This window comes from Labeo rohita, chromosome 7, assembly GCF_022985175.1.
Source record: "Labeo rohita strain BAU-BD-2019 chromosome 7, IGBB_LRoh.1.0, whole genome shotgun sequence".
NCBI classification, from domain to species: domain Eukaryota; kingdom Metazoa; phylum Chordata; class Actinopteri; order Cypriniformes; family Cyprinidae; genus Labeo; species Labeo rohita.
In genome coordinates this window covers 28,791,685-28,812,247 of record NC_066875.1, presented here as the reverse complement: position 1 = coordinate 28,812,247, position 20,563 = coordinate 28,791,685, and the positions used below count along the sequence as shown (strand labels likewise).

The 20,563-nt window shown below is 36.9% G+C and overlaps 1 protein-coding gene across 44 annotated transcripts in view; it reads right to left on the bottom strand.

The window, feature by feature from the left end:
• Positions 1 to 20,563, bottom strand: part of madd (MAP-kinase activating death domain) — a 70,673-nt gene that overhangs the window by 32,316 nt on the left and 17,794 nt on the right. For 26 of the 44 annotated variants that reach the window (XM_051113607.1, XM_051113625.1, XM_051113606.1 and 23 more), the window contains exons 3-12: positions 20,115 to 20,392; positions 19,471 to 19,804; positions 11,044 to 11,353; positions 9,398 to 9,529; positions 9,199 to 9,312; positions 8,991 to 9,071; positions 5,438 to 5,494; positions 3,983 to 4,155; positions 3,140 to 3,375; positions 363 to 522 (exon numbers count right to left, since the gene is read on the bottom strand). In XM_051113607.1, the coding sequence (XP_050969564.1) occupies positions 363 to 522; positions 3,140 to 3,375; positions 3,983 to 4,155; positions 5,438 to 5,494; positions 8,991 to 9,071; positions 9,199 to 9,312; positions 9,398 to 9,529; positions 11,044 to 11,353; positions 19,471 to 19,804; positions 20,115 to 20,392 (1,875 nt within the window). The remainder of the gene's footprint in view (positions 1 to 362; positions 523 to 3,139; positions 3,376 to 3,982; positions 4,156 to 5,437; positions 5,495 to 8,990; positions 9,072 to 9,198; positions 9,313 to 9,397; positions 9,530 to 11,043; positions 11,354 to 19,470; positions 19,805 to 20,114; positions 20,393 to 20,563) is intronic. The other 18 variants (XM_051113609.1, XM_051113614.1, XM_051113636.1 and 15 more) reach the window with 1 other exon arrangement.

Sequence of the window (20,563 nt, the reverse complement as noted above, 5' to 3'; positions counted from 1 at the left end):
AGAATTTAATATTACAATTTAAAATAAATGTGTTTTATTTTCATATATTATTAAACGTAAATGTGTGTTGGCAAAATTAAATTTTAACAGCCATTACTGCAGTGTTCCCTGTCACATGATGCATCAGAAATCATTTCATTATGATGATCTGGTGCGTCACTTTTGATCAACTGAAAACATTAACTCTATTTATTTCATTAACTCAATTCTTGAAAAAACAAAAAACAAAACCTACTGAATTCAGAATTTTGAAGGTGTATGTATATGTAAATGTAACAAAGAATCAATAGCAATTGTGCATGAGCTAAAAGGTCTGTGTGTGTTAGTGAGTACTGCAAGTATGAGCATTGGGTGTTTTCAACCTGTCATCTGTTGGATCTGAATCATTGGTCTCATCCTGCAGGGGTCCACTCAACGCCTCCGCCAGACGAGAGTTTCCGTCATACACACGGTAAAATACTGGCTGTAACTGGTGGGCATACCACTTAGGCTTATCGCCTATTAGAGAGGGGTCATAGACATCTGAAACACACACACAGTATAATTACTGACTACACACAAAATGGTAACCACATAATGGACAGTCTTTATAGTGAAACTACATGCAGGTAAGAGTAAAGCTGCATTTAAAATGCAACAAACAACAGTGGAGAGACTGGAAGTCACAACTGAAGAGGGGCCTGAGTGGAGCTCTCACCCTCTGCAGATGTGAGATTTGCTTTTAGTTTTGCATATGGGTGGATATGAATAAAGTCAGGAATAATTATTCATATTGTTCGTCATTTTAGCATTGCACAACCCATAATATGTTCCTTCTAAAAGTGCTGGCAATCATGGGCAACTATTCATACATTATTCATTTATTCCTCCATGTTCAATAAACAGATGGTAAATTCTCTTACTGTTGGTTCAAATTGAAAACTAATTGAGAAGACATTATAACTGCCACTAGGGGGCAAACTGTGACAATCGAATCTAATTAATTTACTCACACTAATGTTGTCCAAGATGATCATTTCTTTCTTTCTTCAGTCAAAATAATAATAATAATAATAATAATAATAATAATAATAATAATAATAATTAACCCTTGTGCAACCTTTTGGACATTTTTGTCCTTTTCAGTCTTGTTTTTTGTGATCATTACACCCGTGTTATTTCCAGCTGCATACATTTTGGCACAGGTGTGTATTACTATTTCACCTCCATTTCCTTTAATAAAACTATTTTGCACTAGGTACAAAAAATTGCTACACTCAGCACCTTTTGGACAAAAATGTCCCTATTGAAACCCATTAAAACTGCTATTTTTAATCACAGTGCCATTTAACTGTAAAATGATGCTATTTTTGTTAACAGACTTTCATTCTGTTGGCAAGGCATCAAAATAAATTTTACCAATTTTTACCAGATGGTGCCATTTTTCAGGTTTGGCCTATAAAGCAAATAGTCGCTTTATTCCTGTTTTCTGCTTCTGCAAATTACAGAGCCAATTGGATGAATAATGCAGCTATAATTGTGTGGGTGTGTTGGTACGGATGTCAGAGAGTGGTTTGTACGTGTGTGATAAAAAAAAAAAATTGTGTGTTTGCTTGTAATATTTGAGAGAAAAACTCCACTGCAAATCATAAATTCCAACCACTGTGTGCACCAGCAGAGTTTTGCTGGCATCTTATGGGGGAAATTTGGAAAATCTTCCTGAACACAACTTGTTTAGATTAATGGCTTTGATTTTCTAGCAGGTTTAGAGTTCAACATATTTCATAAAATATATATTTTATATAAAATATTGTTCATAAAGCATTTTCATAAACTTAAATCTCTATACCTTTTATATTGTTTCAATTTTTAAACTTTTTTTACTTCAACAATAATCTGCCATGGGTCTTCTTTAAAATGAGACCAAACTTAACTCCCAAGCTTTGTTACTCTCAGCACCTTTTGGACAAAAAATGTCCCCACTGAAACCCATTAAAACTGCTATTTTTTAATCGCAGTGCCATTTAACTGTAAAATGACGCAATTTTCGCTAGGACGCTTTCATTCTGTTGGCAAGGCTTTAAAATTTAATTTTTTACTATTTTTTTTCTAGATGGTGCCATTTTTTTCTGGTTTGGCCTATAAAGCAAATACTGACTTTATTACTGTTTTTTGCTTCTGCATATTATAGAGCCAACTGGATAAATTATGCAGCTATCATTGTGTGAGTGTGTTGGTATGGATGTCAGAGTGTGGTTTGTGTGTGTGTCATAAAAAAAATAAATAAATAAATAAATAAATAAAAAACTGTGTGTGTGTGTGTGTGCGCTATTACTACAACGTTCTTATAGAGAAAAACTTTACTGCAAACCACAAATCCAACCACTGTGCACACCAGTGGAGTTTTGCTGGCATCTTATGGGGAAAATTTGACACTGCGCCAAAACAAAATCTTCCTGAAAGCTAATGAAAACTGCAGTTTCTTTGCAGCTTCAAAGGGCTTACATGATTCTAGCTGAGGAAAAAGGGTCTTATCTATCAAAACAATTGGTCATTTTCTAAGAAAAATACAAATTTATATACTTTTTAACCAGAAATGCTCATCTTGCAATAGTGTGACCACGCATAATCACGCACACGTGACGTAGGCGGAAGTACTGAGTCTGATCCAGTGTTTACAAAGCGAACGTGCACAAAAAGACAAACACCCTTTACAAAAAAGGTAAAACAACAATGCTTGACAGCTTTGCAGTTGGAGAAGAACATGGGAATTTTTCACCCTACCCTACCGTTTTTAAACGAAGTACACAGACACTAGTGCAAGATGAGCATTTGTAGTTAAAGTATATACATTTTTTATTATTAAGAAAATGACCGATTGCTTTGCTAGACAAGACCCTTATTCCTTGGCTAGGATCACGTAGAGCCCTTTGAAGCTGCACTGAAACTGCAGTTTGGATCCTCAAACCATTGGGCACCACTGAAATCTATTATACAGAGAAAATTCCTGGAATGCTTTCTTCAAAAACTTTATTTCTTTGCGACTGAAGAAAGAAAGACATAAACATCTTGGATGACATTGGGGTGAGTAAATTATCAGGAATTTTTCATTCTGGAAGTAAACTTTGGACAAAGGATGAGATACAACTATGTCTCTCACTGTTATGAATCCTTTGGAAAGCCAGGTTGGTGGGGTTGAGAGCCCACTCTCCATAGTATTCCACCGCCTGGGTATGGGAGAGCTTTTCGGTGAATCCATTCCGCCGTGGCCGAGAGGCCAGGAAAGACGTGGCCTGGAATGCAACCACAGGACGGGGGAAGAGACGCAGAGTGCGTGTGTGCATCTGGAATCCTTGTAGCACATTTGGAGAGTTGAAGAACCTCACCATCGCCACCCTAATAGCAAGATCAAAATAATTTCTATTACGTGCTTAGGGCGGAAAGGTACAACTATTAGCATCTTTTTGTTTGTCTTGGTACAAATTTCACGTTTTCTGTACCATTAACAAAAACAATGGGTCTCATTCAGAAATAATTGTGTAGATTATTTATATTTGTACACACAGAAGAACCTCTCAGGAAAAATTACTGCCTGATTCACAACATGTGCATCCACATATGAATTTGTTCTTAACCTTGTTGTAATGTTAATGAACTTGAAGTATTCCAAACGAGCGACAGCATACCCAAGGACAGTAATTTGCATAAAACATGGCCAACAGTACATTTTCGTAAAAAAAAAAAAGAACACATTTCAGTACGGAAATTATTGATGAATCACGATTTATGAAAGCATTTGTATGCACACACCACACACAAATTTGTACGTATACATGGTTAGTAAATGAGACCCAATGATTATTTAGAAATTCATGGAAGCCTACAAACAAATTAGGAAAGAATCTTTGTTTTAATTCCATTTGGTAGCTCAAATTATACCTAAATCACACACTATTAATGAAGCATTCCCATCACATTTAATACAGTATACAATAAATCATACCTTGTGGCAACATCAACTGAGTCCACATCATTGCCATAGATGAGTGGGTTGAACTCAGTGGAGGAGGGGGAGGCTTTGTCACGACCAGGGGGCAATAAAGACAACTCCTGTCCATCCTGAAACTTCTCCAGGTTTAGAATAGGCTGCGTGTTTAGACTCATGCTGGCCAGAGCCTGCATTGAGGAGTCGAGAACAGAGCGAGAGAGAGAGAAAAGTGGAGGAGGAAGATGGATACAGGAGAGATTAATTTAACAATGAATCCAGACAGGGGAGACTGATGTAAGAGCACTGTCGCCTCAGGCAATCATGTCTTACACTGGAGGCCTACGGTTACAAACTTCTATCTAAAAATCTACCAAATGGCAACGGCAAAAGCATAATCACTCTTTATTTAAATACGATGCACATAATTAAAAAAAAAACAGTTCACCCAAAAATGACAATTCTGTCATGTGTACCTTGATTTTGTTTCAAACAAAGTATGTTTAATATCAACGTATATTTAGACTTTTAATTCATAAAAACACTGATGAATGCATACGCAGAGCACATCAAACATGGTAAATGTGAACAAACCTCACTGGTTCATGTACGTCAAAAACAAGCACATTTGAGCTTTGATTTACCATATCAGATGATGTTTATCAATGAATAATAGCCTAAATTAAATCTGTCCATCATGAACTTATTTAAAGCAATAAAATTTTGGTGAAATGAACTTTCAACAGAAGGACAGTTTTCATTAAAAATATAATTTGTGTTTCAAAAATGAACTAAAGTCTTACGGGTTTGGAGCAACATGAGAATGAATAACTGATGGCAGAATTTTCATTTTTGAATGAACCATTTTTTTTTTTTACATTCAGAAGATGTTACAAAGGGATAAGAGAGAAAGCTATTGCCTGCAGCGACGGTGTTGCATCAAAGATTTAATAGACAAAAAATGTTAGAGGGAAGGGTGCGGTCATCACACAGAGCCATTAACAAAGCACTCTGGGTATTCTGCCATTGCTCACTCAATGCCTCTCAGCCGGCATTCCATCAGACCCTACGCTCGCCACGCCATTTGGCCGGCACGTTACCAAACCAATCGCATCATCTGCTCCTGCTGATTACGATGATTTTTTTGCTTTAGGTTAATGAGCATAATGTAAATGAGAAGTTGCATTGAAACATGCTCAAGCCAAACATAGTGCTATGAGATACAGGGGGCTTCTGTAGGACCTTCATCACACAAAGAGATAGGGAGGAAGAGTGCAAAGAGTTAGAGGCTATGGAGGCAAATAGAGTTGCAAGTGTGTGCATTTGGAAGTATGTTTAATCAAAGGGTGTGGAATAAAGAAGTATCTGTATGGTTTCAATTTAATTTAATTGTTAAGTTTACAGAGAGTGTAGGGCTAGGGGTGTTGACGATGGGGGGAGAGATGCACATTCAAAATGCAAAGATTTGTGAACCTTGGAATCAGAGGCGAAGATCTGCTTTTGGGTGATCACAGTCAACCTTACCAGACACTGAAGGACACAAGAAAAAAAAAATGCAGGAAATGTCACATGACTACCTGTCACTGAGAAAGATTAGGAAATCATGTGACCAAATGTGAGTGGAAGAAGGAGAGAGGAGGGGAAAAAAAACACAGAGAGACAAATAGAGAGAAACTAAGAACAGAACACACCATGAACTGGACAGTATGAGTACAAACAGGAAATAAAACACACCGGTTCGAAGAAAACTAGTGGGTTATCAGGTGAAAAGGAAAGCAGATCTCACACAAACTTATCATGGAGAATGTGCACAAATTTGACTGCAAATATTATTTAGTAGGTGTTAGTCAACACAAAACGCCATTTTCAACCTGTTTTATGTTTACTTCATTAATGTGATGCTTTTCAGAGTGAAACACGATTTTCAACAAATGTAATGTGAAACAGGTTATTCTTTTTGGTGGTGTAACCGAAACAGAAAAGACGTTTTAGTGAGATTTTGTGGAAATATAATGACAATTTATTTGTGTACAAAAATACAAGCAATGTGCATTAAAGAAAGTGCCGGGAATTAAGACTTGTATGGCTTAAAGGTGAAGTCCACTTCCAGAACAACAATTTACAAAAAATGTACTCACCCCCTTGTCATCCAAGATGTTTATGCCTTTCTGTCTTCAGTCGTAAAGAAATTATGGTTTTTTGAGGAAAACAGTTCAGGATTTTTCTCCATATAATGGACTTGAATTGTGCCCCCGATTCTGAACTTCCAAAATGCAGTTTAAATGCAGCTTCAAAGGGCTCTAAATGATCCCAGCCGAGGAAGAAGGGTCTTATCTAGCGAAATGATCGGCCATTTTTTTCTGAAAAATAACAATTTGTATACTTTTTAAGCACAAAAGCTTGTGTAGCACAGGCTCTGGGATGCGCATTCACAATGCTATGAATTAGTGATCGGTTGTTCTTGAACAATTTGTTCATTTTGATTGTGATTCGTGATTCGTTCAGTCACGCATGCGTTACATCCTATTAGGTTCTGTACTGGAATTAGTTCACCTGTTTGGAGTCTTCGGGTTTTTCGAGTCGTTCGTTCATCTTATGTGGCTGTCACGTCATAAACGAACAACTCGAACCCGAAGACTTGAGAGATGAACTAATCAATTTGTCAGATAAGAGGTGAGGTGAGCTAATCATAGACTAAAGACCCAGGTAAACAATGAATTAATCTTCTCTGTTTCTTATAGCATTATAGTTTTGTCTTGTTTGTAGTGTGATCAATGTTTGTGTACACAGTAGATGTGTTGGTGAAGTAACACGTAGCATTTTAATTATATTTTGCTAAAATGAACGAAATTAACGAAATGACTCGAAAAAAGATTTGTTCATTTTGTTGAACAAGACTCAAAGGTCTGAGTCAGTAAAATGATCCAATCTTCCCATCACTACTATGAATCATGTCTAAAAAGGTAGAGTATGGCAAAAAAACTCTTACAACTTCAGAATCACCCGACATCGTTGTACCTCTTTGTTTGTAAACATCGTTTGACTTGCTTGCACTTTCTTAGTCTTTGTGCGTTCGCTTTGTAAACACTGGGTCTGTAGTTCCACCTACGTTCGGCGTGACCTTTCAACGTGATTCAATAGTATGTGAACGTGCATCCCAGAACCTGTGCTACTTGAGCTTTTGTGCTTAAAAAGTATACAAATTTTTTTTTTCAAAAAAAAAAAAAAGACAGATCGTTTCACTAGAAACTTTTTTCCTTGGCTGGGATCATTTAGAGCCTTTGAAGCCTCATTTAAACTACATTTTGGAAGTTCAATATCGGGGGCACCAATCAAGTCCATTACATGAAGAAAAAATCCTGAAATGTTTTCCTCAAAAACCATAATTTCTTTACAACTGAAGACAGAAAGACATGAACATCTTGGATGAAAGGGGGTGAGTACATTATTTGTGAATTGTTGTTCTGGAAGTGGACTTCTCCTTTAATCTAAAATTTGCGTTATTTTAAAAACATAGTTTTATACATATTTTAGACTATGGGGTGGGGGGGGCATTATTCCGATGCGTTGCACTCAGTGAGCTACTGGCACTACCTGTTGCTATATTGCTATATTTTGCTAAATGGCATCCTTGCAGAATATAAACATGCCGATGCCTGTCATGATGCCGCAGCCACTTAAGGAGTTTCTCAGTGCACATTTCTCATATATCCGTGGGTGTTTTGAGTCCTTGTGGGGAGAATCTATGGTACAGCATTTGGTTTGAGCCTACGCTTATATCCATCGCCACCTGTAAGCTCTTACAAGTAGCTGTGGTCATCGTATTAGTATTCAACAGGTAGTGCCAGTATCTCACGGAGTGCAACCATTTTATGTTATTGAAATAATGGCGGCCCCCATAGTTCAAAATATGTATAAACGATGGGTTTCCTACTACATATTTCAGTAAAAGACATCATTTACATTAGATTAAGCTATACAAGTTTTAATACCCAGGGTTTCCCTTTAAGTAAGTGAACAGATTTCGATTTCATGTTGACGTTAAGGACGTTACATAACATTTCCTTAAAATCCAAAGCTAAATTGAGTGAGAAACAGAACTGAATGACAGTCACAAGAAAAGAATTTCCATATTAGCTCATGGACCTCTTGAACCACTACGTGTGGTTCATGAATAAAGAAATACTGTACATCTGTACTCCATTGAAAAAGGTGACCTTCAATATTAATCTTCAATCTTAAGCTTTTAGAACAACCATGATCTAAAGATGAGGACCTGAATTATGGTGATTCATAATGGCGAATGAAGAGTCATGACTCATGGTCTGTGAGACATAACTGATGATTCACAGTATTGACTATTTTGGCTTGAGTTATTACAATGACAGCATGATAATTATGTTTGATGCAAGATGAAACAAAATGGTAAATCAATTTGGCTGAGAAATTCTGCTGCAGACCAGCAAAAACAAAAACAACAGATTGTGACCAAACTATTAAAAAAGACATGAGGAAGGAAAGAGTTGGTCAGTATATGACAATGATTAATGACAACACAGTGAAATGTTTAAACAGTTGATATTAATGGGGTTCGATTAAGCTCAGAGGTGGGTGCCCAGAATCAGGTCAGAAGCTCTAGGGTCTATGAGGGATTGTAAAGGGTTAAGCGAGAAAGCTAGAACCATTACTGAGTCTATAGATAGAGAAACTCAAAACTTATTACCTCCAAGAGCTGGAACAAAAAAAGGAGGAGAGTATACAGTCATTACAATACAAAACATGAATCAGTCAACATAAACTTTAGAAAAAACAGACAATGTCTAATTTTCTGTCTGTATTTGGCTTCAAATGACAGGGTTTAAAATATCTTTGCATTGTCAGCCTTCGCTATTAGAACTGGCCATGTTTACAGCAGCTGTTAGAAGACAGGATAATTACTATGCATTGCTTCTGGAATCCAGTTAGTATTCACTTCAGAGCTAATAGTAGGGCTCCTTAGAGAGAAGAGAACATCTGGTTCGCTTACCTGCTTCAAGTGTTTCTTCAGCTCAGAGGCTTCAGGTTCAGGAAGGGGAGGGAGCAATTCTGCGTTGGTTGGAACAATGACCTACATTGACAAAGACATAGAAGCAACATAAGACCACTATAGTATATACACAATTCATTGCTAAAAGATTTACAATATGGTAGAATCCACAAACGCCTGTTGTCTGGGTAGATCCAGATAGACATACCTTGTTGCAGTCCAGATCCACTAACCAAACGTCATCAGGCATCTTGAAATCAGACTTGTACAGGAAGAAACTGGCAGGCACACCAATGACATATGGAGTGGGTGCTAGCAGGAGCTGGAAAAAGAAGATATGTGCGTGACAGAAATAAAGAGAGCATCATTGAATATACACCAAGTGTTCAAAAAAGATGTCATGTTACCTGTTCTGCGGAGGCCATGCAGGTGGGCAACAGTGGAATGACAGGAAACATGTACTCAAGGGGGTATATCATTGCAACAAATGCCATGACGCTCATCGAGAGGGCGTTATAATCTCGGGACTGCAGTACCACCTACAGACAGCGGAGGGTGAGAGTAAGTCTCCCTGTCACTATCAGCATGACCCGCATAAACAAAATGATGAAGACTAGCTTCATTTGAAACAACAGATCTATAGACATCTATTAACCTTATCCATGACACAGACATAGTGTATATTTTAAAAACAGACTGCAATTATTGCTTTCTCTCAAGTGTCAGCCTTTCCAACACTCTCAGTAATGCAGCATAAAATATTTTAAATAATTAACACAGGTACTTCTCACTATGCATGGCTGTCAAATTAAACACTTCACTTAAAAGATATTTTTGAAACATAGTGACAAAATATTACAAGCTCTAAAGAATATTGGTATAGCGTTGTGAACATTACTGCTATACCAATTAAAATAGTAATATATAAATATCTGGGTCAATAATTGTATTGATTTTGTATTAAAAAATAGAAAAAAAGTTACATATACCATTATTAAAGATTTGGCTGATCATAATTTTCATGCAAAATAATGAATATATACATGATTATTATTGTTATATAATATTTTTGACAAAATAAATACAAAAATAAACACTAATATAAATTAAAATGCATTTTAAGTGAATTTATACTGACAACATAATAATGCACAATACAAAACATTAATTTACACTGAGATTTGCAAAAAATTATATTAAATTGTGTTTTTAATTAGTAGTGTTTTTTAAACTTTAAGTAAGCATTAAATCAGCAAAAGTAATCGAATTGTAATAACAGGGGAAATACAAGCAATACTGACCAATACCGATTATTAAACAGATATTTCACCCAAAAATAAAAGTTCTGTCATTAATTACTATACTAATTACATTCCTAACCTGTAAGTCCTCCTGACTCTGCATAAAATAGTCCATGTGACATTTAGTCAAATGTGATGTTTAATTTTTAATTTTATGAAGCAATGAAAATACATTTGTGCCTAAAGAAAACAAAAATAACGACTTTTCAACAATTTCTTCTCCTCCGTCTCAGCCTTTGACATGCATTCGTGACAGTACCACGTGCATTGAAGACTGAAATTTTTTTAAAGTCATTATTTTGTTTTCTTTGTGCACAAAAAGTATTTTTGTTGCTTCGTAACATTACAGTTAAACCACTGATGTCACATGGACTATTTTAACGACGTCATCAAAAATATCTTAATTTGTGTTCCAAGATAAACGAAGGTCTTGCGGGTTTAAAATGATATGAGGGTGAGTAATTAACGACAGAATTCATTTTCTCATTTTTGAGTGAACTATCCCTTTAAATCGGTGAATAACTGATATGGTACTGGTATATTGTGCATGCTTAAACAGTGAGGAACATGTAAGCATAGACGAACCATAGATGCACTAACAAAAAAGTATTAGTGTATTTCTGGCCATTTACTGTGGTAGTACCATGTTCTTTGATGTATCTTGGAGTACCATTAAAATAGTACACATATAGTAATCTATGGGTCTCTGCCATCTGATCGAGCTGCGGTTCTGTTCCTCTGGCTATCCATACCTTGTGTTCCAGCAGAATGCATGCCAGAACTTGTAGACAAGCATCGACTCCCAGCAGCTCCAGGGGCAGGTGGAGAGGGAAGTCTACAATGCTGAAGCGGGAAGGGTCCGGAAGGGCAAAGGTCAGCGCAGGCTGCAAGTCATGGGGGAGCACTTCCACGTCAACACGTCGCTGACCAGCAACAGGCACCGGGGAGCGCAGCAGTCGATACACCCATGATTCGATCTCCCTCAGGTCCTGAAGCACCTGACTACCCTTTTCCTTTTCCTCGACGGAGAGAGCGCCTGTGAACACTCGCCACATTGTGTCCCTGGGAGAGAGAAATAAACACATACAAACACACGTGTAATGTTTTCGATTAGGATCAGGCTCGGCTTGGGTTCAAAAGTACAATCGAGTATGACAAGCTCTCTTTTCATTATTTTGTCTTTGTTTATACTGCTGTTCAGTTCTATAATTTCTAATTAATTCCGTAATTTTTTTTGTTCATTAATTAGTTCTTGAACTGTCGAGTGCATTCAGGTATTGTCTTAATTTAATGATTTATTCAAGCATCTACACAGAAAACAGAAATAGCACAAAAACAGTGGCAGCTGGCATCTACTGTTCAGGATTAAACTACTAATCACTTCAAGTAAATGGCACTGCAGTGGCCAGACACAGTTCAAAATATCTACAAGCACTAGACCACACCATAACATACACACAGTGGTCACTTGACCATTTACATTACCATATATTTTCATTCTTAATGCAAACATGTATTTGGCCATTCACACAGCACATTTCAATCAATAGGTTGAACTGTGCAAACCAAACATCAGAATTAGGAAGAAAGTACATTTCGAATTACAATCACAATTTTTATCAGAAAAATCATGATTTTAAAACTCTTCAATGTGTTGTGATAGATCACTGTGTGCCTCAGTTCAAGTGGCACGTGAACCTTTCTAGTTATTGCACAAAATAAACATGAATTGAACATCAGAAGGTGTCTTGTTTCAACTGTGGAAAGACGTCTATACACACCATTTTGCAAGATCAAGTCCACCAATGTTAATCTGTTCTCCTGTCTGGTTTGTTTGTTGGACAAAAATGGCAGATTTGGTGTTATAATAGGTCAGATCGCCTGTCAATCAAACTAGCTGCGAAGGCTCTGGGGAATATTTTCTTGGCACATTCAGTAACAACAGAGCATCACTGGTACCAAGTATTATTTCAGACGTAGTCCAACGCAGTTCTACAAAAAAGCATACAGTGCCCTTCTAAAGTTTAGAAGAGGCTTAAGCAAAGAGGGGTTTTGGTTAATATCAGCATAAATCTTCATGATTTCTTGCCATAAATGTTTTAGAGCAGTGGTTCTTAAAAACAGTGGTATATTAGAATCAAATTAAATGTATTGTTATAAATATTTTAATTTATATAATAATCTAATGCTAACAGAAATTACACTACCAGTCAAAAGTTTTTGAACAGTAAGATTTTTCATGTTTTTTAAAGAAGTCTCTTTATTTGATCCAAGATACCTCAAAAGCAGTAATATTGTGAAATATTTTTACTATTTAATAACTGCTTTCTATTTGAATATATTTTTAAATTTATTGCTGTGGTCAAAGCTAAATTTTCAGCATCATTACTCCAGTCCTCAGTCTCACTTGAGCCTTCAGAAATCATTCTAATACGCTGATTTGCTGTTCAAGAAACCTTTTTTATTATTAACAGTACTTAAAACAGTTGAGTACATATTTTTCTCAGGATTCCTTGATGAACAGAAAGATCCAAAGATCAGAATTTATCTCAAAAAAAAAAAAAAAAGCTTTTGTAACATTATACACTATACCATTCAAAAGTCAGAATATCTGGAAAATATAGAAATGAATACTTTTATTTAGCAAGGAAGCTTTAAATTATCAAATCAAAGGTGATGATAAAGATATTTATAATGTTAAAAAAGATTTCTATTTGAGATAAATGCTGTTCTTTTGAACTTTCTATTAATCAAAGAAACCTGAAAAAAAAAAAAAAAATCTACTCAGCTGTTTTCAACATAATAATTATAATAATAAAAAGCAAATCAGAATATTAGAATCGTTTTTGAAGGATCATGTGACTGGAGTAATGATGCTAAAAAATCAGCTTTGAAATCGCATGAATAAATTACAATTTTAAAATATATTCCAATAGAAAACAATTATTTTAAACAGTAAAAATATTTCAAAATGTTGCTGTTTTTGCTGTACTTTAGATTAAATAAATGCAGGCTTGGTGGGCAGAAGAGACTTGACATAAAAAAAAAAAAATCTTACTGTTCAAAAACTTTTGACTGGTAGTGTATATGATAAAACATAAAAATATTTATTATGCATTTCAGTTTATATTTTGAATACTATGTTTGAAAATGGTGGGCCTTCATGTCAAAAGGGTTGACAGTGTTAAAGTAACTTGCAATTATCAATGAAGACCAGAAACAATGATTTTCATTTCGCTCACTATAATGGTTTTAGTTGTGAAGGCTTTTCAGGTCACTTGTTTAGGCATACATAACAGTTCATATCAGTTCACTGCAGCTCACAAGCAGAGTGTCTTCTTCTAAAGATCCAGACAGGCCAGACTATGGCTGTGTGGGCTGAGTAGAGGTACTGCAGTAAGTCATAATTGGTTCATCTGAGAACTCCCACTTCTCACAGCTGCTCTCTGAGAACAGTCAGTGGCCTCAATCTGTCATAAAGCCTGTCTCCACCAGCTCCACGCACTCACTCCAGCTCTTAGCATGTTTTGTTCTTTCAAACTCTACCTGTCTTTTTCCTTCAACTGTCAATTTGTGCTGTCAAAACCACCGAGACATCTTTATTAATTGTACTGTTGCTGCATAGTTAAATTGTTGCATATTAAGGCCTGTTTAGGGACACGAATGCTAATGAAAATGACTCTCCAGTCAAACACAGCTCTGCATCGAAATATGAAAATGCTAAGGTGATATGATAATATGCAAAACAATTGAATTATTGTATTGAAAGTTCCTGCATCTGAACTTCCGTCTTTCCTGTAATTCGTATTACTGGATAAGGTTTTTTTTTCGTTGTTAAAAATAATTGAATACATATTCCCTCCTACTTCTTGATTTTCTATGACCGCAGGTGTCCTGTGTTTCATTGAACGTGGGCAACAATAGAGAAATAGTGAGTTGCTTTAGGGGTTTGAGTGTGCTGATAAAGTGAAAACTGACTTCTGGTTTGTTCATTAGGCCATTGGACTGGCATATGGTTTTTCTCACACAGAACAGCCCAGTTGAGAGCAGTATGACGCACGGTGGTTTGCCATTACAAGGCTGAGTCGTGCATACTGAAAGGCTACAAACGTGGGTAAAGCCAAGGTCACTGCAGTACTGAGAGAACATGATGACTGAGTCAGAAATGGCCTTTAAAGACACTTACTGCAAAGCCACATATACAGAGTATATTCTCTAATTTTCTCTGAGTCATTTCTATTTGAAATTTTCACTGTAATGTGACATAAGGTCATACATTTGAGGCTGCCAAGTAGGTAGGTGCACTGATTAAAGCAATAAGTTTGGGTGTACTCAGGCACGAAGCTAGAATAAACTACACTTTCACCAAGCAACATTAGCTAAACTGTAGTCTGTTTACGGTTGGCAAGCTACTATTTATTAATATTTACAACAGCTAAAAGCTACGTTTGACTCATTCTATAAAAATAGACAAATTCATGCTTTACGCAGACTTCATGACCAAGAGGAGTTTAAACACAGGTGCAATCTGGTTCTATATCAGTAATTTAAAGCAACAGTTCACCCAAAAAAACAGAACGAAAAAATCTGAATGAAAGTTCAAAGAGCTGATAAACACATCACAATAATTCACAAGCAAACCATAGTAATTGAGAAGCTGCATTTCTGTAAAAAAATTAATCCATCAAGATAACTTCAGGCGTCACACTGACAGAGGCCGCTCCCACGATAGTTGATTGACATGTGCATGTTACCTCAGACCCGCCCTAAATCAGCTGTAACAGTCCGACCTCCACCGTTTCGATGCCGGAGCAGGGATGTAAGTTAGACAAGAATATCTCCGATTGAGCGATTGTGTTGCTGAATGTAATAATGAACGTAGTGGTCGTCATTTACTCCCCACATCTGAGCCGCTGAAGATGCAGTGGATTATGTTTGTGAAGGGAAGGGAATGCGCCTCCCGATCTAAATAAATGCGTCTATGTTTGTGCAAATCATTCGTGATCCAGCTTCACTCACAGCAGAAGTGAGTATAAGGTTTTTTTTTTTTTTTTTATGAATCTCTGCATTCACCTTTCCTAATAACATGCAAGCTTTGCTAAATGCGGCTAAAGTAAACAATCTCTCAGAGCATCCACAGAACTGTCACTCCACAGAGAGAAGAGAGGGGCGGGGCAAGCAGAGCTCGTTTGCATTTAAAGGAACAATCCCTCAGAATGGGATGATTTTTGCAGAGCTGATTTTGGCAAGGTAAAGAGGGTGTTGTTTTACACAACCATTGAGAACTTTTAACCAAAGCATATTACAGACTTTTCATTAAGACCCTAAAGAATCATATCAATTTGTGGAAAATGGGCATCCGATGACCCCTTTAAGTACATTAATAAAGTACAACTACTTTGTTACTGTCCACCACTATTAAAGGGGTCATCGGACACTCTTTTTACCTTGCCAAAATCAGCTCTGCAAAAATCATCCCATTCTGGTCGAGGCTGCTTTAAATGCAAATGAGCTCTGCTCGCCCCGCCCCTCTCTTCTCTCTGTGGATTGACGTGCCTGTTTACTTTAGCTGCATTTATAGCATAGCACATTATTGGATCACGAATGACTAGATATATATAGACGGATATATGTAGATCGGGAGGCACATTCCCTTCACAAACAAACGTAATCCACTGCATCTTCAGCGGCTTAGATGTCGGGAGTAAATGACGACCACTAAGTTCATTATTACATCCAGCAACACAACACCTTAATCACTCAGTTCTTGTCTAACTTACATCCCTGCTCCAGCATCAAAACATGGAGGTTGGACTGTTACAACTGATCTGAGGTAAGACATCACTCATGTCAATCAACTATCGTGGGAGCAGCCTCTGTGGGTGTGACACAACAACAGGCATCTGAGAATTGGAAAAAGGGGATATTGTGTTTACAGATTAATTAAAAACTACTGCATGGATTTGTATCATTATAGGGTAGATTTGTACATACACTGCCAACACACATTAATGTTCAAACAGCATGTAAAAGTGAACTTAGCATCCGATGACCCCTTTAACAATATTCAACAAGCTGATTATGCACCAACACCAACTACAGCTAACTGTGGACTAACACCTAGGTATGCAAATATATATTTTCAGTTCAATATTTGACTAAATCCACAAGAAAATGAAAGTAAAATGAGAAAACATTGCATTTACATGGAGTATATGGAGACTTCAGATCTGAACACAGGCTGCGAAACTGGTTAAATTATTCTCCACACTTGTGAGCAAATAAAAGGGGCTTGGCAGGGCAATTCAACTGCAAACAAATTGAGGCCTGCAAACGCGACCGTGGCTCATGGTGGATGTGGTTGCTAGGTTACGCAAGAATAGAGTCTGCTGAGGAAATCACAGAGATAAAAAACCTTCTACTCAATGCTTATTGATCTGCAGCAGAGTGCTATCGTGCAGATTGTTTACCAATATACACTCAAGGATGGAGTTACCGTTACCACTCTGATATGTGAAGAAGATCTAGTTAAAACCTCTCCTGGGTGGAGCACCATACTATAAGACCACTTGCACAACCCTTCAGGAGGAAAACCAGCCCTTCTCTCTCCTTCACACAATCTCAGCCCCTGTCACACGCTTCTTCACACTACTTCCTTTTCGCTCGTCCCTCTCTCTAAGTCAGAAACACCATCACACATCCTTCCACTTGTGACTTCCTTTTATAAAATCATCAGCACCCTGTTACTTGTCAGTCTAATCACAACCACGACACTAAAGGATCTAACAACGTGGAGCCCTTCTGGCATTCCAAGCATTACATATTTAAAGAGGCAATACACCCCACAAAATTAGAAATCACTCATTGTCTGCTCATATTCATGTTGCTAGATTACGATACATGTGAAGGGCTATTTGTTGGTTGAAATGCAATATCAACACATGGAAGAGAGGAAACCGTGCAACAATTTTAATTGGTTCTTACATATATCAAGACATAACAGGTTTGAAGGTGTGTAAGATGAGTGAGATCAGAGAGATTTTTTTCTCAGCGAATGAAAAAATTATTTTAATTCATGTAAATATTAAATGATGATATTTTGCAGGAAATAAGTGGATGATGGATGATGATATGCATAAACAGAATTACACACAGACAGCAAATTTGACTGATTAGGGGTGTGCGATTTATGAAAAAACACATTTAAAAATTCCCCCAAAATTCAAGATACGGGGATAAATATGCTCCCTGATGACCTGTAAAGGTCTTTTATAATAATATACCATCTGCTATAGTTAATATCACACAAAGAGTACAGCTTTTTCTCCAAATATCAGTATGATTGGAAATGTGATATTGATATTATAAAACAGTCCAATAAACAAGTTAATATTAATAGACTTACACTTTAGAAATGCAAACACAGGGCTCTACGTTTACTTTTTAGGAGCACTCAAAATTTTAGGAGCACCTTCTAATGAAAAATAAAAAAAAAATCAGATAAAAAAAATTAGCCTTCCCATTACAAGATGATGTTTGACTCCTTAAAGTGATTTAAAGGGGAATTTTGTTTTTACATTTGTGATGGCATTTTTCTAACTTTATTAAATGTATGTCATCTTTTATGTCAAATTTTCAAAAAATTATATTTTATAAGTTTTTTAAAACTTCTAATTAAAACAACAGAATATGAACAAGTAGAATAAGAATAAGTTACCAATCAAATGAAATCAGTATTAACAAAATTAATTTGTACTACAGATGTAGCACTGAAGAACACAAAAGTGGCCTGTAGGTGTATTTTTTATGTGTTTAATGAGGCTCATAGGTGACATATGTGGAATTAAATTCATGTTGAGATTAATGTTTTAAATATAAAATTTTGAATACAGAAATATTTAATAATTTAATTAACTAAAAAGATACTTTAAAAATGAAACTAAAATTGCCAGTAGGTGGTGGCAAGTCACTGATTTAATTACTGAATCACTCATTTGATTCATTCGGAAGGCTAATTCATAATTTCATAATTGGGAAATTGAATCATTGACTCACTAGATTTGTTTAAAAACACACGTTTATTCATACACGAAACACCGCTGTGTTTGAAAGGTGATGCCCAGTGGCTCAGTTGTGACTTGTTTCAAACTATTTTTGACAACGGAATAGAGCAAAATCAGTAGTGTTATAGCAATAGTGTTATAGTCAGACAACGTAATATCTCATTTACAAACTCCATTATAATCTGCACTGCACAATGAATCTCTTATTTACACTCTTTCTACACTTGGTTTATAAAAGTATTCATGAGATATGTCTGTGACGCATTGCTCAATGTTGCAAAAACACGTAGAAACCTTTGAAGTTCCTTTCAACTATGCTGATCCGGTCAGTCGCTGTAGAGCAGGGGTCACCAGACCCGGTCTTGGAGGGCCAGTGTCCCTGCAGAGTTTAGCTCCAACCCTAATCAAACACACCTGAACCAGCTAATCAAGGTCTTACTAGGTATACTTGAAACATCCAGGCAGGAGTGTTGATGAACGTTGGAGGTAAACTCTGCAGGACACCGGCCCTCCAGGAACAAGTTTGGTGACCCCTGCTGTAGAGTGTATCAAATTTTGTTGATACTGATTTCATTTGATTGGTAACAGCCCTGTAGTGTCTTACTATTTGAATGTATATATTTATTATATTATTATACTAAATACATTTATGTAAACAATATTTAAACATTCTTTGAAGACAATTTAATTTTTAAGCCAATATGATATTGTAAAGTCAACTGAGGGAAGTAAGTGTAAATCACTCAGTTAATACTAAAACAAAACACCTTCACGTTTTGGATTTTGATGCAGTGGGATTTTGGGTTTCTGTCAAGAATTATTTTTTCATTGCATAACTATAATTAATTTTTTTGTGGGAGTGAACTGAAAGGAATAAACAAACCTTGAGATAGTAACAGCATTTGTAAACAGAGAGGGAGAATGTTGCCAGTTGTGACAGTGTGATGCAGAGATAGCATCTTCTGGCAGCACCACAGTATTTGACACTTACTGTACGATATTGCAAAACATTGCAGTCATTATGTATCGCTTCTCTGCACAAGTATTATCTTGCTGAATCTCAGCGTAATGTTACGTAACTGCATACTTCACAGAAACGAATAAGGCTGTTCTCACCGTTGTGTGGACTTAGCAGCACCGGGTCTTTGGTTGAGCCGCTGGCTACAGCAGTCCACCATGCGCTTGAGGATGTACAGACACTCCCTGAACGTAGTAAAGAAGGGGTAGTGGCTCAGAATGCACAGAGACGTTAACGTGCTGTTCCGGTTTTGTGGCGCCAGTCGACCACTGCGTTTGGATCGTGGAGACTTTCTGCTGCTGCCTGGCTCGCCTGGTGGCAAAGTCCCATCTCCTGCAGGGGGCAGCGTAGATTCCCCTGGAAGAGTCAATGTGGAGGGGTCATATTTCTCTGTGGCCTCCACTGCAGAGTCTGTATGAGGGGGCTTTTCTCCTGTATAAAGAAAGATATTAAGAAGAAATTATGTAATGACCGCATCCTTACAGCCATAAGTAGGGCCCTTTGAAATCAGTTTAATTTTTACCCCAAAATTAAATTTTACTTTCACCTAAATTTGGCATTTTACGATTTACTTTTTCTGGTTTCCATTTTGAAATTCTGTGACATTCCACATTATACAAGAAATTCCTGATGCTCAAGATGGGTTATAAATGGTTAGTTGTCAACACCAGGCCACTAATCAGTTAAATTAGGATTATAAAATTGTTCTGTCTCATAAAACTGCTACAAAATGACCTCTGACCTTTTCCTTCAGTTCGTGGGCGGTGATGGCCCTTCTGGAAAGAGCGGTAAAAGTTGAGGCAGATTCCATAGCGAGTGACGCCTGAATCTTTGTCCGTGAGAGTGAAGACGAAAGAGGTGTCGTCACGAAGGCTGACCCGGCGCTGACGGATGCTTAGGCAGCCCTCAGGCTGACAGAAGAAGACAACGTCAGGGGGCAGAGGGAAGTCATTGTGGTCCTCCAGTGGATAGCGCCTCAGCAGCTGAGGTGTTTGTGCCACACTGTCGCTGCTTGGTTGTCTGATTAATGGAAAAAAGACTGAAGTGAGAGACAGGAAGAGACAGATCTTCGGCTTTTCTCACCCCCAGTGCTTGTTCTTTTATGCACCTTGTGTCAGATATTGTAAAATGGCTATACTACTTTCTATTCATCAGAGAATCCTGAAAAAATGGTTTCCACAAAGTTACTTA